General features: G+C 33.3%; 1 protein-coding gene across 2 annotated transcripts; it reads left to right on the forward strand.

The window, feature by feature from the left end:
• Window positions 1–9479: 9479 nt before the first annotated feature.
• Window positions 9480–16073, forward strand: LOC141690193 (polyprotein of EF-Ts, chloroplastic). 2 transcript variants are annotated; one of them, XM_074494872.1, is made up of 5 exons: window positions 9480–9699; window positions 10821–12570; window positions 13186–13392; window positions 14011–14719; window positions 15179–16073. In XM_074494872.1, the coding sequence occupies exons 2-5, from the start codon at window positions 10887–10889 to the stop codon at window positions 15816–15818; spliced, it is 3240 nt and encodes a 1079-aa protein (XP_074350973.1). In that variant the 5' UTR covers window positions 9480–9699; window positions 10821–10886; the 3' UTR covers window positions 15819–16073. The 2 variants fall into 2 exon arrangements, with proteins under 2 accessions (XP_074350973.1, XP_074350972.1); XM_074494871.1 differs by having other exon boundaries at window positions 9482–9699; window positions 14008–14719.
• Window positions 16074–16279: the final 206 nt, after the last annotated feature.

The raw sequence follows: 16279 nt of genomic DNA on the forward strand, positions 1-16279 counted from the left end.
CAAGCCCACCGAAATAATATGTATAATAATTAACAATATATGAGCATTCTCATAGTACTCATGAAAGTCTTGGTCAAGAAGAAATGAACCAAGCTGATATCTTAACGCGACCAAGTCGCAAAATATTCAGTATATATATATACATATACTTTTCACAATCTTTGAAATCCTCTGACATGTATAATATACACAGAGTTCCAGTTTATAACTGTATAAAAAAAATCGTTGCAAGGTGATCTCATATATCTAACCTTGTCTCAACGTTTTTCTGAAAATCTTTGACAGGCACAAGATAATCATTTACTAGATATAAGTTTAAAAGATGAAGTTACAAGATACTTCAATATACTTATATCTTTTCCGAATACTACTTGAACTACCACCGTTTAATGTATAAATAGTTCATCCCATAGATTAAGCTACAAGACAAAACTTGTATAGAATCAATCTTTAAAATATCATCAAAATAAAATAAAGTTACGAGATACTTCATTTGATGCAAACATCATTTTGAAAACTGTTCCTTGCCAACACTCAACAATCGCCCAACCGTAGCCTTCCTATCGAAGTGCTCTGGGTAGTGTTGCAGAAATGTCCAATTGGATGATGAACTCATTACGGGAGTTTTGTCGCGCCAGGAAGACCACTTACGATGATCAGTCGCAGTAGTACAACCCCACCATTTTCTACATGTAGAGGAGAACCTGTCGGATTTACTTGTCAACCAAACACTGGACTCCTAAGGAATGGACCGTCTTAGCGGAACTTCCGGGCCATTTGGGCCAATATAATAAGGCTGGACCGGCGCCACTCGACCACTTACGCCACTCCTAGTTCAGATGAAATCCATGACTCTGAAACGTAAAGCTCGTTCCCCTTTTCCCCAAGTAGAAACTTATTGATACGACTCCACCAAGAAGACGTATCTAGTTGGAAAGGAGAACTCACCGATATTTCCCAGGCGATGCCTGTTAATGGATTAACTTGTTCCAAGAATTTTACTTCCCGAGTGTTGGGTAAGTAATCAAAAATTCTTTTATCAAAATAGCAACCTTGTTGCGAATATACAATACACCACAGAGCCGGATCCCTCAGATTTTGAGCGAGTATCTAAATCCCATTCGAAAGGAGGATCTTAAATATAAAAATGAGTTTTGGGATCCGCTCTAACTTTTAAAATCATTTTGAAGACTCGCAAAACATTTTTAAGAATGTTTGGAGTGATGCTGATTTAATAAAATAAATCAATCCCAATATATTAGAAAATATCTGAATATTATTATTTAAATAATATTCCCATAAAGAATAATCTTTATAAAAATAATTGAAGTAGAAGTTTTAAAACTTATACTTGCAATGAATATTAAATAACCAAAGATATACTTATACGAAAGTACTATCTTTATTTGAATATTCAAAAGTGAGTTTGATTATCGACACATTATTCCTTAATAAAATAAAGAATAATAATTAGTAAATAATCGGAGTCATAAGTCCTCGAATGAATATTCAAATAATAATATTCATTAATAAAATAAATGGAGTCGTAATCCCTCGAATGAATATTCAAAATAATATTCAATAATAAAATAAACGGGGTCATAAGCCCTCGAATGAATATTCAAAATAATATTCAATAATAAAATAAACGGGGTCATAAGCCCTCGAATGAATATTCAAAATAATATTCAATAATAAAATAAACGGGGTCATAAGCCCTCGAATGAATATTCAAAATAATATTCAATAATAAAATAAACGGGGTCATAAGCCCTCGAATGAATATTCAAAATAATATTCATTAATAAAATAAGGTTATCGAATAAACCTTATTTGATTCATAGTTTTTAAAAACTATTCATATATATATATATATATTATACTCGGGAGCATCGACTCCCGGTTTTAGAAAAAAGTTCACCTTTGGGTCCCCTATACTAAGGGTATATGCAAATTACCGCTTATCTCTAGCATAGGTATTATCAACTGAATCAACAGATATATGTATCAAGAATACGAAACAGGCATGCATATATACCATATCACATGCTACAATATATCGCAAGAATTTGCTAATTAACCATCATGCATCTATCACAAGATAATGCCTATACATATGTATACATCACAACAACAATATTACGAATAGAAAACTTGCCTGAGCGACTGGGGGTTACAAATGGCTTGGGACGAGTCTGGTAAACTATAAACAACATATAAGTTGGAATTAAACCAAAGTCGCTTATGAATCTATACTTTAACAAATTAGACACTAACGTTCGCTTTTGCGCTTAACGATTCATTTAAGTCGCTCGAGTACCCTCGACTCCACCATTTTTAATAAATTAACCATTAAGGGTTTTAAGGCGATTCTTTCGCGAGTGCCTTACCAACTGCATAATACACTTCACATAAATGTTTCTTACTCCAAGTAGTCCTTTAAGGTCTTTAACCTATGTTTCAAAGTAAGGCGAGGGGTAATGGTTCGTTCGCGAAACGCCGTTACTTAAAACGGTCGTTTCTCCTAAACCGTACATCGGAATCAAACGAACTACATATCAAAACGAAGCTCGTAACATGAACTATCTAATCATGGCAATGGTCAAAACCTAACAGTGAGTTCTAGGGTCCTGATGTTAAGAGCAAAAACAGTCTAAAGTAAATCGGACATTACGACGGCTATGTTTACGCGATTTCCCAAATTTTTACCATTCCAAACCATATCAATCCAACTACCAATCAATAAAAACTCAAGATACATATCAATGCTACTGATTTCAGTCATAATAAGCTCAAGGATCTCAATCCAATCATATATTATAACACCTCTAAATTCAACTAAACTACTTAACAATTAAGCTCGAATCATGCTTATCATTCAAATTACTACTCATCCATCCAAACCATCTCCAAACTTCAACATTCAAACTTATTACTAAAGGGTGTAAAGATTTATACCTTTCTTGGAGGGTAGAAAGTTACTAGGGAGCCTCAAAGAACCTTGATCTATCTTTATATAACCTTGATCTTGCAAATGAAATCAAGAAACACAAAGTTAAAATTTGAAAACACTATTCACCCTAATCTTTGGTGAATTAATTAGCTATGAATCCATTTGAATCAAGAGCTTAAAATCATACCCAAGCTAAGTTATGAAATGTAGAATCCATAAAACAAACCATGGAATTTATGCTTGAGTGGAGCTTGGACTTTGGATTTTGGATTTTTCTTCCTTGCTTTTTCCTTGAAAGCCGAGAGCAAAGATGAAGAAATTGAAATAGCTTTGTGTTTTTTTGGTGAAAATGAATTGTTGGTTGACTTGGTTGGTTGCTTTTGATTTGTTTTATTTTTTTACATTTTACCATGGTAACTTTTGTGTGGTTCTAAATCAACCAACAACACACTTTGCTTTAGTCATGCTTATGTCATGTGTGATGTCACCCTCCCACCTTTGTCCTCTTCTTATTGGTTTGATGACATCATCCTCACTAACCTCTTTGATTAGCTTCTAATTACTTGGCTAATGACCGCTGATCTGTTATACGTTTCGCTTAACTTTCGTTTTCGTTTATCGTTTGAGGGATCATACCCGGGATCTTATTACTTGGGTCTCCTTAACCTTTCTCAATACATTATATTCCTTTTATGATCCTCTCTTAAAATCCTTGAATTTAAATCTTTTTTATCCTGTTACCTTATACCCAATTCTTTCGATATCTGGTGGATATTCGGGAAAAATCAAAGTGTTCGGATTTGGATTCTGACGATCTTTACATACACTTATATACCACATAGAGTACTAATAATATCCCAGAAAATCAATAAAAGAACCCCTACATAGTGTGGTATGAAAAGTTTTCTTATTCAGCATACTCAGCAAAAGCACTATTCATAAGGGTTTCAAAAATTCCAAAAATTGGGGTTATTACAAAAATTTCATGATTTTGTCGTGCTGCCATCCCACATTTAGTCTTCTATCAATACTTGTATCATCTCTTCTTCTAAGTCAGTCCACCCTCAATTATCAAAAAATCATTGATAATGTGTATCATGTCCCTGAACCAACATCTTACAAACAAGCATATTAACACTCTATTTGGTGTGAAGCTATGGTTCTTGAGTTAGCACCCTTGAAGCAAATAACACCTGTAAAATAATTTCTTTACCACCTAGAAAATGAGTAGTTAGTTGTGCGTGGTTATACAAGGTAAAATTTAATCAAGATGGCTTTGTGGAATGTTATAAAACTAAGTTGGTTTCTCGAGGGTTTATACAGGCTAAAGGGCTTGACTACTTTGAAACTTTCGTGCATGGGGCTAAAATGACCACAATGTGTGTTCTTTATCATTGGTTGCTATTAATAAATGGTTTGTAACGTAAATGGACATTACTAATGTGGTTCTCTATGATGATCTTGATAAAGAGGTGTACATGTCCATTCCTTCTTGGCTATTGCCTTCTTTCAGAATTTAAGAATTACCCATTTACTGTCCAGCTGGTTTGTCGACTTATTAAGTCGATATATGATCTTAAACAATCTTCACGGAAGTGGTTTATTAAGTTCAGGACAGTATTATTTACATCTAGTTTTACACAGGCCATTTCAGATTATAGTTCGTTTATTATGACAACTTCAGTTAGGTTTCTCGCCATTCTAGTCTATGTTGACAATATTATAGTGATTGGAATAATACTGACACTACTAGCGAAATTAAGGCTCATCTGGCCTCTCATTTTAAGATCAAATACCTTTGCCCTTTATGTTATTTTTTGGGCATTGAAGTTGCACGGTCTGAAAAAGGTATCTACTTATATCAATACAAATATACGCTTGATATCATCAAGGATGTTGGATTTGAGTCTGCTCGAACTGCTACTATCCCCATTGATCAAAGTCACGATCTGCTGAGTAATACTACTTCTTCATATTCGGTTAATGTTACCATTTATCATCGTTTGGTTGGTAGACTTATATATCTTGCTGGTAACTCTCATAGAATTATCATATGATGTGCATATCCTATCCCAATCCTTAGCTTCCCCTAGACAATGTCATCTAGATGCCGCTCTTAAGGTTTTGCATTATCTAAAACATACTATTGGCCAGGGTATTTTACTTTCAGTAACTAGTCCCTTGATTATCTCTGCTTAGGTTGATGTTGATTAGGGGGATGTCCTTTATCTCGACAATCTCTTACAGACTATTGTGTCATTTTGAGCTCATTTTTATCGTCTTGCAAGTCTAAGAAATAACATATTATTTCACGCTCTTCAGCTGAGCTGAATATCGAGCATTAGATGATGCTTATTGTGAAGTTACTTGGCTTCTAAATTTTTTTCATGAACTAGTTATCTTTCAGCTAAAACCTGTCACTCTTTACTGTGATAATTGCTCTGTTATATACATTCTTTCCAACCCCTATGTTCCATGAATGAACGAAGCACGTATAGATTGACTATCATCTCGTGCGAGAAAAGCTTCAACGTGATGTTATTACCACTTTTTATATAGCTTTCAAAGAGCAACTACTCATTTACTTACCAAGACCATTCTGTCCGATTTGATGTGATTATGTCCATGCTTGGGGTTCTCAACTTATTTTCGACTACAAACTTGAGGGGGGTGATAAGAATATACCTGGAATGTCTAATTAGCATGACAAAGTGACAGCATATTGATAATACATTGGTTCGAGAAGAAAATTTAGTTAGAATTTGTAATGTTAATATATAGTCTCGTTTTTTACTTAGCTGAGAAGCTAAGCAGAAAGTACATATAATTTTGTAAACGGTATTTTTCTAAATAATACAATGCTTTTTCTTTCAATTGTATTCCTCCATTAAAACTCAATTTATAGAGCTTTCAATGATGAGATGATACATGTTAAACAAAGTCGATGTGTATCTAAGTGTTGGTGTTACGGATACATACGAAGTGACATGACACAGCTTGTTAGCTTGTTAATTGCTAAGTATCTTATGGCATGTGGATGGGCTCAATCTTGTTTTGAATTCCGTAAGGAATGGTTTTCACGAGTTAAGCGTTTCAGATATTGCTCTTGTTCAAATAATTTAACTATTAAAATATTTGTTTAGAAAGCTGATCCATTACAAACGGTCATCAACGGTAAATTATCCATTTCGCGGAGAGCAAAGATTCTAAAAGATGTATTAAGCACCGGAAGACGACATCGTCCCGTCAATTTAGGCAAATTCTCAATTTTTAAATTATTTACCAAAAATTATAACAAACAAATGATTGTAACATTCAATTATCATGAGCAAAAATAGATTTTATAAAGCTCATTTTGTATTTTAAGAGTTATAAGTATTAAAGTATATTATATAATAATATTTTACAATTGTGAATGCAAGAGAAATATGCTATACATGCAATTCTGATTTTCTTTTAAAAAAAATACCTCCAAAAGATTTGCTTTTTAAAAAATGAACTAAAAACGTCTTTTAGGTTTTTTTAATCGCAGGGAACCCACAGCACCTACCTTTCGGGTGCGCACTGGGTAAACCCCGCGGGCTCACGCAATAGTCTGCAAACCACTTGAACCAAGATAAACCGCATTTAAGCGTCATAATTTGACTCAATAGGCATAATCATAAATTTTCCTCTCGGCAATGAGTAGTGTACTTGTACAATCTTTTCATGTACTTCATTTTTCGCGACAAAATCTAAAAATTCAACCTTACTAAATATGTATTTATGTACCATTTGCTTGACATTAACCTTAACTAATTTATTCGTATATAGTCGTTTGATACACGGTTGTACAGAGATTATATTTGGAAAATTAATAATTTTTTGAAAATGTATGATATAATTAAATAGTTTAGGATATTGAATATATTAGTCAAATATAATATATTTGACAAAAATATATAATATATTTAGTATTTATATAATACATAAATAACATAGGCTACTCGTATTTTGTTATTTAGTTATAAAATAAGATATACAAATTATATTATAGATTTTAGATATTTTAAAAAACTATTTATTTATTTATTTATTCTGTATACTTTCGTTCTCTGTCATGCACCTTTATCGAAAAATCAAACCCGATACTTATATATATTCATAATTGTCATCTTCCCGTCTTTCGTATTAGTGTACCAAATTTTCATAATTAAATATTAATTATTCGTATCATTTCGTACGTCTATTCACGTATTTTATACCAAAATCCATACCTCAAAATCCGAGGTAACAATCTTGAGTTACCCCGGTCCAATTAGATATTTCGTAATATTGTACGGGCTTCAATTTCACTTTTCACTCCCATCCAGGATACATATATAAGCCCTTTCTTAATGCCTGGGCTAGTTTAGGAAAATAAGATATGTGCTTTGTGGCCCTAAAACTGTACAGTTTCATTAGGCCCAAGCTTTACAACAATATACAGAACTCATATTTTACCAGCTTTTAAATTTCTACCGGCCCTTATTTTTAAAAAATAAAAAAAAATTCTACCGGCCCAAAATACATTACTTGCTTTTCACACAACATTAGTTATAGAGATGGGATGATTTCTCAAAAATTGCCTTAAATGTTCAAAAATATTAGTATGATTTGACTTATTTTTGATAATCATTAATAAATTATTCGATTTTTTTAAAAATTATATGATAAATTACAATTTGGTATCTTTATCGAAAAAATTTAATTTCTGAAATCTGTAACATGTATATGAGTTTTTTAATCTAAAAATTTAAATTAAAATAAATGATAATTATAATATTCCATCCTATATATAATTAGAGTTAGAGAATTTGATGGTAATGTTTGATCGTGGTAGGTGGAAATAATTTACTTGAAAAAAATAAAGAAAAAAGAACATTGTGATTGGGGCAAGAGTATACATATGTTGATAAATCTAAAATTAATATAAAAAGGTACAAATATAATATATAAATACTCAATACATTTCTAGATAATTAACTAATTTAGGAATAAGTAAATAAATCATAATTATAATATTCCATTCTATATATAATTAGAGTTAGAGAGTTTGATGGTAATGTTTGATCGTCATAGGTAGAAATAATTTACTGGAAAAGAATAAAGAAAAAAGAATATTGTATGATTGGGGTAAGAGGATACATATGTTGATAAATTTAAAATTAATATAAAAAAGGTACAAATATAGTATATAAAAATATGAAAATTTTAAATTTAGAAAAATATGACATTTCATGAAAATATGTATATAAAAATAAAAAAATAAAATGTTAATATTAAAAACTATATATATATATAATTTCACAATTCTTATGAATTAATTTTTATAAAATATTATTTTAATATTAAAAAATTAAATATAATATGAATAAAGTTTTTCGCACGGGAATAAAGATTGTAAAAGAAATAAAGATACAACATTAACCCACGTCACCGAGTCCCAAAATATAAAAATTTCTCTCAACCGAAATTCCAAAAAAATAATTATTTTTTATAAAAATAAAGGGTTTTATTTCATTTATTCAAAAAAAAAGAGTTTTATCTCATTATTCATAATAAAGTAATTGCTAACATGTGGTTTATGAGTTATGAAACACTTCTTTAACATATTTTAATGTGATTGGTCGAGATACATGTAAATAATTTAATTTAAATTTATTTATTTTATAAAAATAGAAATTTTATATTTTATTGTTACTTTTATTTTAAAGATGCCATAATTAATTATTACAAAAATGTGTACTTTGTACTGTTCTAAAAATCTCCGCTTAGTGGTGAAAAACTGTTGTACAGGGGAAAAAGTTTTGTCAACAAAATTAGAGAACTGTTTGATAATTTTTTCTAATTTATTCATATTTTGAGATATAATACATAAAAATAATATTTTTGACAAAGTTTGATGATAAAACTGATAGCTACATTTTTTAAAAACTAAAATATGTTTTTCCAAAAGTAGGGTGACATACTTTTGCTAACACGTTTGCTAACAACACAGTTTTTAGACCAAAAATCTTTTTTCAGACATTAGCTTATAAAATTTACCAATTACGTTTTTAACAGCAAAAAATTGTATGCAACAGAAATACTAAACTTAGCCTAAATCTTCATTAATCTCTTGCAAAGTGTCCAACTGATAAGAATTTTTAAAATCCTATTAATATTTACGAGTTTTTCTTTATATATAATTATTTACTAAAATTAAAATATAATATTCATAAAAATATAAATAATTATAAAAATTATAATATAATAAATATATACTTATTAATAAATAATTAGTATAATCATAATAATATATTAAATATAATTTAATATTATAATACATCCAATTTCTCCAAATAAACTTACTGATTAATTCTCGATTTTAAATAAATCTTAAATAATCTTCACGGTTTCCCGATTTCTGCTGCACTCTAATCTCTCGTAAAAAAGGCTGAAAATACATGGAAGCAAAAAAATAACAGGGGGATTGAGGACAAAAAGAGAAGATAAACCAGTAATAGTTGATGATGAGATAAGGAACTTAAAGCCCACCTTTCATTTCATCACTCTTGTAACATACTACACATTTACTTACATATATATACAATTCTATACACACTTAAAAAGATAAGTAGATAAAGACTTATCTGCACAAAAGCTTCAATCTTTTGTGGAACAGACGTTTGGGGTTTTGTAATATGTTATGTACTTCAGCTTGGTACTCTTAATTCATTAAAAAGGTTAGAACTTTAGCTTTCTTGAATTAAAGTTTCAATTTTTATTGTTGGTTCTTGTTGTTTTTAATGTATTTGTGGTTGTGGTTTAATCAAGATTGAGTTTTTTTGGTCTTGTTGTGTTTAGTGTGCTTGGTGATGATTTTAATGACTTAAATTGAGATGGGTTGTTTAAAGTTATGATTTTTATGACTTAAATTGAGACGGGTTGTTTAAAGTTATGAACTTTAGGCTTAGCAAAAAAATGATAATAGTAAAGTTGTGAACTTTAGTGTTTGGTGAAATGGGGTAATGGGAAAATTCTTGTGGAACCCATGATTGAGATTGTTGGTGTGTAATTTTATCTTGGTTTTTTCTGGAAGATTAAGGATGGTTATGGTTTTTTGTTTTTCGGTTTCGAAGGCTAAGAATTTCCCCTTGGTAATGGTTTTATGAAGAGTTTGAGGGTTTAATGATGGCATGTGTGCTTGAGTATTTAAAATTCTGTCTGTGAATGTAATGAAAAGAGGTTAAAGATTTTTTTGCGGTTAGATAAGGTTGCAGTATGGTTTTGCTTTTGGCTGATATGGTTCATGTGAAGTTGGACTTTATTAGAATTGAGGGGGAATGTATCTGTATATTTGGATTACCATTGTTTAGTCACGTTGGTAAAATTTAAGAAAACCGATTGTGTAATGTTGGACAAATACAACTTTGCTATAGCACTCTAGCACTAACTTATTGGTTGCTTGTTTTGTTTTCGTCTACTATTTGTCTGAATCATGCAATTCAGAAAGAGGGTAGCATTTAGTATTGTACTGATCACAACTTAACTTAGGTGGTGATATTCAAATTCTGTTGGAGTTCACCTTATCTGATATTGAGTATTCACCTGTTAATGCACTTTCTTGTACAAATTTAGGTTTATCTTTTCCTTGGCATTCAGTAATAGAGTATCATGTCGTATAAGTTACTACTAGGTTCACACTAAATTATTGCAAATGAGTTCACTTTAGTATACTATAGTATAAATCATTTAAGTTACTTTAGTTACCTTGTCCAATGTTTTAGTTTATCGTCGTTCTCAAACTTGTCGTGTATTGTTTCAGTTTCTTTGTTATGTGTAATTAATTAAATTTTCTCTACAGGGGAGGAAATTGATGATGAACTAGCTGCAGATACTGCAATACCTAAAATTTTCATTTCAAGTCAACATGACCCCTGTGATACCAAGTCCAACAAGCAATGTTTCTATTATTCCTGTAGCTACTTTCTTTAGAAGAAAGAACAGTTCTACAAAATGCTATAACTTGCGAAAATATACGAAGCAAGCATCATATGCTCAGGAATTAGCTTTTCCGCTGTCAACATCTGTTAGATATTTTTCACATATAAGAAGCTGTCGCTTAAATCATCCAAGAATTGGCATAGTCTCAGCCATTGGTACTGATGTGGCGATAGAGGAAGTAAATCCACCTGTTGCCGATGAAGATTCTAGTGGAGCTTTGGAAAACTCATCTGTCATAGAAACGAGTGAAGTTGTATCCAGCAAGGAAGTTTCCAGTCCAACACAAGGTCAGACGACTCAGACCAAACGCACAAGGCCCAGTAGGAAGAGTGACTTTCCTCCACTGAAAAATGAGGAATTGGTTCCAGGGGCAAGCTTTACTGGGAAAGTAAAATCAGTTCAACCCTTTGGCGCTTTTGTTGACTTTGGAGCTTTTACAGATGGCCTTGTGCATGTTTCCCAGCTGAGTGATAGCTTTGTGAAGGATGTTGCTGCAGTGGTTTCTGTAGGACAGGAAGTGACAGTAAGGTTGGTGGAAGCAAATACTGAGACAGGACGAATATCTCTTACGATGCGTAGCAGTATTGACACTACTAAGTCACAGCAGTCTCCTGGTGATGCTGATAGAACAAGGACTCCAAGGAATGCACAAAAGCCCGGTCAAAGAAGAGATGAAGGGAAGAAAGCTTCGAAGTTTGTCAAGGGGCAAGATCTGCAGGGAAAAGTAAAGAATTTAGCCAGAGCTGGTTCTTTTATCTCCCTTCCAGATGGAGAAGAAGGATTCCTGCCTACAGAAGAGGAGGCTGATGACGGGTTGGGAAGTCTTATGGGGGCCTCCACACTGACTGTTGATCAAGAAGTTAGTGTTCGTGTGTTGCGCATCTCTAGAGGACGGGTAACTTTGACTATGAAAAAAGAAGAAAATATAGCAGCCCTTGATTCAAAGCTTAGTCCTGGAACTGTTCATACAGCATCAAACCCATTCCTCTTGGCATTTCGTAAGAACAAGGATATTGCTGCCTTCCTGGATGAGAGGGAAAAAGATGAAATTTCAATCAAAGAGGCCGAGGCTTTAGAAAGTGAAGATTCTGCCACTAATGAAACTGAAGAAGAGGATAATATCTCCAAGGATGAAGTGGACATTGTGGAAGATGCTACAGCTGATGCTTCTGTTGCTGTTGCGGACGAGCAGAAGGAATCAGAAACCGCAGCATCTGATGCGCTGGATATTGTAGATCCTGCAGTGGAAAGCACGGAGGTAGAAATAGAAGCAGTAGATCCTGCAGTGGGAAGCACAGAGGTTGAAACTGAAGCACTAGATCCTGCAGTGGAAAGCACAGAGGTGGAAGCAGAAGCAAGTGCTGATGTATTGACCACAGAAGAAAGTGTATCTTCAGCAAATGGTGTGACTGATGCAGCTCCCACCACAGAGCCAGACATTGCAGAATCTGAAGAGGCAGTAGTAAAAGATGAAACTCAGGTTGAACCACTCAGTGTGGACACATCGGCCGAGGAAGAAACAGTGGAACTAAATGCTGATGGAAGTAGCAGTGGCACTGACTCAAATGAAGAGATAGATGCTCCTGCACCTGAGGAGAGCACAAAAGAAGGTTGTAGACTAACTCCTGCCCCTCTTATATTGCAACACTGCAACCTATATTAAGTTATATATTTGTAGAACTGTCAAGTTTCAGACATGATATATACTTAAAATATGATTATGATACTTAAGTATGCACCAAGAATTTAGTACCTTGTACATCATTAGCAGTAATTTCCTTCTGTCAGTTTAGGATTGTTTAGATGGGTTGACATGGTGAGAACCAACTATTGTGACGATGTGAAAGAGCAACCTTACCGCTCTATCCAGTAGATTTGTTTATTTGACTTTCAGTATGTTGGAAAAATAATCATGGAGTTGCACTAACTAAACATATATTAACTTGGTCAACTATCTTGATATTATCACTTCTATCTACAGAGTTTACAAAAATTATACTGTAGAAGTATATAACTTTTTATTCTTAACTTTTTTGTTGCATATAGTGAGGTGATCAGATATCTATTTTCATGGAGTGCATGGACAATTTTTATTTAATTCAACATGCATGACATGATTGAGAGAAATGACATTTTATAACCATTTTAAATTGTTAATAGCCTTTAAATGAATCAGAACGTGCTGGAATTTTTATTGTATCTGATCGATATAGTTTCATATGCAGAAATTCAGGCAAGTGAAGTTATGGAGAGCCAAACTAGCAATACCTCGGAAGTTGATGAAGTCCCTGTACAAACTCTTGTAACAGATGCCACAATTCCTCCTGCCACACCAGTTGAAGGAAGTGATGTGGAAGCTATTCCTGTGGAAAATGGCAGCATCAACTCAAATGGACAAAGCAATGCTTCTCCAGAAGAAAACACAACTAAAGGTATATATGTTATCTAATTGCTCTAATTATCATGATGGACACAAATTAGTAAATGTGGTTTTCCCTGATCAAACTAATACTAATAAGTGTAACACGATTGTGATGTGTGTTTTGACTTCTAAGTGCTCACTCTGTGCTATGTTCTTTGTCTTTTCATGTTAAAAACTTAGAAGGGTGATATGGTTTATCTTTCAAGTTTTAATTATTGTATGATACTGAATTAACACACGAGTAAAGTCATTAAAAATGAATTTTTTTTCCTCCATTATTTTTATTTACTAAGTTTAAGCTCAGGGGTAAGAGCTTTAGGCATGTAAGAAACAGCTATAATAAGACTTTTATGTTCATAATCTAAAGGTTAGCAAACGGTACATCCTAATTTGTTATTGTTATCTTGTGGATAATTCTTTTTGTAATGTCATCTACAGATCAGCCCATGTTAATGAAATGATATGCCTTTTTTATTCACAAAGTTACTCATTTAAAGCTTTTATTTCATCAGCCTGCACTTGTCATAGATTTTCCTACCACTTAAAGGCTTGTTAGATCCTTGTTAGTTTGCTTCTTCCATTCCTTTAAATTTTTAATTTGCTTGACACTCTTATGCATTTACAGCAGCAATATCACCAGTTCTTGTAAAGCAGTTACGCGATGATACTGGTGCTGGAATGATGGATTGCAAAAAGGCTCTATTAGAAACTGGTGGTGATGTAATAAAAGCTCAGGAATACCTGAGAAAGAAAGGACTAGCAAGTGCAGATAAGAAAGCCAGTAGGGCCACATCAGAAGGAAGAATTGGTTCATATATTCATGATGGTAGAATCGGTGTCCTTATAGAGGCAAATTGTGAGACTGATTTTGTTTCACGGGGTGATATATTTAAGGAGTTGGTTGATGATCTAGCCATGCAAGTGGCTGCCTGTCCTCAAGTGGAATATGTTAATACAGAAGATGTTCCCGCGGAGACTGTGGAGAAGGAGAAAGAACTTGAAATGCAAAGAGAAGATCTGCTATCCAAACCAGAGCAGATCAGAAGCAAGATTGTTGAAGGTCGGATAAGAAAAAGGCTTGAAGAGCTAGCGTTACTTGAGCAGCCTTTTATTAAGGATGACAAAGTAGCTGTTAAGGACATTGTGAAGCAAACTATCGCACGTATTGGAGAAAATATGAAAGTGAAGAGGTTTGCTCGTTTTACACTTGGTGAAGGCTTGGAAAAGAAAAGTGTTGATTTTGCTGCAGAGGTAGCAGCCCAGACTACGGCAAAGGAAGTACCTGCTGCACCAAAGGAACAGCCTGCTGTAGTAGAAACCAAAGAAAGCAATGAGTCGTAAGTGGCTACACTCTATTGGTTATTTCAAAAAGTATTATATATTGGCGATATTATGCTGATTTTGACAAATATGCGATGTCAAAGTAGTTGGCATTCTGCCGTAAAGTCGAGCTATTAAGATAAAACTTGACTACTTTGGAGTGTTTTTTGAGTAAAGCTTAAATTTTGTTACTTCGTAGTTTTGCTTGATACTGGATTCGTATGTTCTCTTTCAAGGTGGTATACAAGTAAAATCGTTGTAGTGGTCAGATAAAAGAAGACTATATGAAGTAGAAAAAGGACGATGAACTGATAATATCTTTTTTCCCTATCCTGTTACCCTGAATGATCTTATTACTCCTCTCTACGAGCCATTATATCTTCAATGTCTTGTTTCTGAATGTGATTTTTGTTTTAATTTCTGCTGCTTCTGCTTCATGCATGCTGGTAATTGCTCACTTCATTCTTTTATTTCAGGGCGCCAAAAGCGTCTATATCAGCTGCTTTGGTTAAACAATTGAGGGATGAAACTGGAGCAGGAATGATGGCCTGCAAAAAAGCACTAGCAGAAACTGAAGGTGATCTTGAGAAAGCATTAGAATACCTAAGAAAGAAGGGTCTTTCAGCTGCTGACAAAAAGTCTAGCCGGATTGCCGCTGAAGGAAGGATTGGATCTTACATCCATGACTCCCGCATAGGAGTACTAATTGAAGTCAACTGTGAAACTGACTTTGTGGGTAGAAGTAAAGAGTTCAAAGAATTGGTTGATGATCTAGCTATGCAAGTTGTTGCCAGCTTGCAAGTGCAGTATGTATCTGTTGAAGATATTCCAGAGAGCATTGTGAGCAAGGAAAAAGAACTAGAGATGCAGAGAGAAGACATTTTATCCAAGCCAGAGAACATAAGGGAAAAAATTGTAGCAGGAAGGGTCTCAAAGAGGCTAGCAGAGCTTGCCCTACTAGAGCAACCTTTCATCAAGGACGATAAGATTCTTGTGAAGGACTTGGTAAAGCTAACTATTGCTAACATTGGGGAGAACATAAAAGTGAGAAGATTTATCCGGTTTACTCTAGGAGAGTCAACTGATGAGAAAACAGAAATCGAAGTATCGGTTTAAGGAAATTGACATTGATCCATACAGTGTCTGCTCTGGTGGTTTTGAAAAGGAGGTTCTTGAAATATGTTCATTTAAGATTAAAGTAGCAATTCGATTCTTTTTTGTTACGTGAAGAGCTAGTAGTTTCTTTCATAGTTAAAGCCTGTATAATACTTTTATTTTTTGACACAGGCTCTTGAATTTTGAGATTTGAGGAGTATCCCTCTAAGCTTATTTAAAATATTTTTATGTAAAGTTTTGAAGGAATCATCATCATCAATGTACTAAAATATCGTGCATGTGTTCTTGAAAACCACTCAACGTACATGTATGTATTCCCTGGACTATTTGAGGTTATGCTCCCAATCCTGTCAATGTGTTTGCATGCGCTTCAATTAATTCAAGTGAATTAGAGAATAAAAGTTTCCTATCAATGTTCTGAAATGGCAGTCTAGGTACTAAGTTGAGAATAAAGGGCAAGA

Source organism: Apium graveolens, chromosome 10 (genome assembly GCF_009905375.1).
Source record: "Apium graveolens cultivar Ventura chromosome 10, ASM990537v1, whole genome shotgun sequence".
Classification (NCBI taxonomy): Eukaryota; Viridiplantae; Streptophyta; class Magnoliopsida; order Apiales; family Apiaceae; genus Apium; species Apium graveolens.

Bases quoted from the DNA above. Each gene is read 5' to 3' on its own strand.
- LOC141690193 (XM_074494871.1), top strand. From the start codon at position 10,887: ATGACCCCTGTGATACCAAGTCCAACAAGCAATGTTTCTATTATTCCT. The intron at 12,571-13,185 runs GTTGTAGACTAA...TTTCATATGCAG, and splicing joins TGAGGAGAGCACAAAAGAAG to AAATTCAGGCAAGTGAAGTT. The intron at 13,393-14,007 runs GTATATATGTTA...ATGCATTTACAG, and splicing joins AGAAGAAAACACAACTAAAG to CAGCAATATCACCAGTTCTT.